General features: G+C 36.1%; 1 protein-coding gene across 1 annotated transcript; it reads right to left on the reverse strand.

Annotated features, from left to right (window-relative positions):
* Positions 1-1,009: 1,009 nt before the first annotated feature.
* On the reverse strand, positions 1,010-1,405 carry LOC145818031 (uncharacterized). The gene has a single exon (XM_082912774.1). It carries the CDS (start codon positions 1,403-1,405, stop codon positions 1,010-1,012), a length of 396 nt encoding a protein of 131 aa, XP_082768900.1.
* Between the last annotated feature and the right edge of the window lie 257 nt (positions 1,406-1,662).

Genomic DNA, 1,662 nt, shown 5'->3' on the forward strand with positions numbered 1-1,662 from the left:
TCTAGATATGGAAATGATATTTTTTGATTTAAAAGAGACTCGTGTTTGTTTTCCTTGTTGACAAGCATCGCAAAGTCTATCCTTTTCAAAAACGATTTTTGGTAATCCAACGACCAAGTCAAGTTTTGAAAGTTTTGAAAGCAAGTCCATATGAGCATGTCCTAGCCTCCTGTGCCACAACCATCCATATTCATTTAAAGCAGATAAGCACTTAACATTATGATTATGAGATAAATTATGCAAATCAAATATATACACATTCTCATCCCTATGTCCAACAAAAAACACTGTGTTATCAGTAGAGTTTTTAATAGTGCAGTAGGATTTATCAAAAGAAACATGATTGCCTTTATCACACATTTGACTAATACTAAGCAAGTTATGCTTCAATCCTTCAACAAGCAATATGTTCTCGATAATGGGTGATGAAGTTTTACCAATACTACCTTCACCTATGATCTTTCCCTTACTATTGTCTCCAAAGGTTACACGACCTCCTTCTTTGGATTTAAGAGTTCAGAACATTGTTCTATCGTCGGTCATGTGCCTTGAGCAAACAATGTCGAGGTACCACTGGTTGTTGCTGAATTTAGACCTCATCTTCAAGTGCCATCAAGCATAGATTTGGGACTTCATTTTTGCAAGCATCTGTCTCTAAGTTGTTGTCATCACTATCTTCTCCCCATGCTGCGATCATGGCTTTCTTTTTATCCTTCTTGAATTGTTTTTTTAGCTCCGGACATTCCGATTTGTAGTGTCCTGGCTTATTACATTCATAGCAGATCACTTCAGATTTTTTATGACTTTCTCATTTTTGAAGATCTTCGTTGAAGTCTTTTCTGGAAAACTTCCTTACACCTTGTTTCTTCTTCACAAATCTTTTGAATCTTTTGGTAATGAAAGCCATTTCTTCATCTTCCTCTGAAGTATCTTCTTCTTCCTCTTGAGATTTTGAGGTGGACTTGAAAGCTATTCATTTCTTCTTATTTTTGTCTTCTTCTTCTTTTCCTTATTGCATAATGATCTCATGGGTTAGGAGAGATCCCATTAGCTCATCAAGGCTCAACCTTGACAAGTCTCTTGCTTCTATTACTGCAATAACTTTGTTCTCCCAACTTTCTGGCAATGATCGAAGGACTTTTCTGACAATTTCTGCATTAGTGTAAGTCTTCCCAAGAGATTTAAGACTGTTTATAATATTTGTAAAACGAGTGAACATTTGGGATATGTTTTCATCTAGTTTCATCTTGAAGAGCTCATAGTTGTGAACAAGTAAGCTCACTCCAGATTCTTTAACTTGAGTGGTTCCCTCATGAGTTACAACAAGTTTATCCCAAATTTCTTTTGCAGTGGTACAAGTGCATATTTTGTTAAACTCGGTAGCATCAAGTGCACAATATAACATATTAACAACTTTGGCAATTAATTGAATATCTTTATAGTCAGCACTAGTTCACTCACTCTCAAGTTTGGCTACTAGCAAACCATCTATGGTTTTTGTGGGTACCTTAGGACCCTCACATATGATTTTCCAAACTTCATAGTCGATAGATTGAATATGCATTATCATGAGAGTTTTTCAATAGTTGAAATTTGTGCCATTGAAGAAGGGTGGTCTGTTTGAGGCTTGACCTTCTGGGAGAGAGGAGATAGGGTTTTCCA

The sequence above is a fragment of the Camellia sinensis genome, chromosome 2 (genome assembly GCF_055761805.1).
Source record: "Camellia sinensis isolate YWXY chromosome 2, ASM5576180v1, whole genome shotgun sequence".
NCBI lineage: Eukaryota > Viridiplantae > Streptophyta > Magnoliopsida > Ericales > Theaceae > Camellia > Camellia sinensis.

What these genes read in the sequence shown, in the direction of transcription:
- LOC145818031 (XM_082912774.1), bottom strand. Translation starts at nt 1,405, where the DNA reads ATGTTATATTGTGCACTTGATGCTACCGAGTTTAACAAAATATGCACT.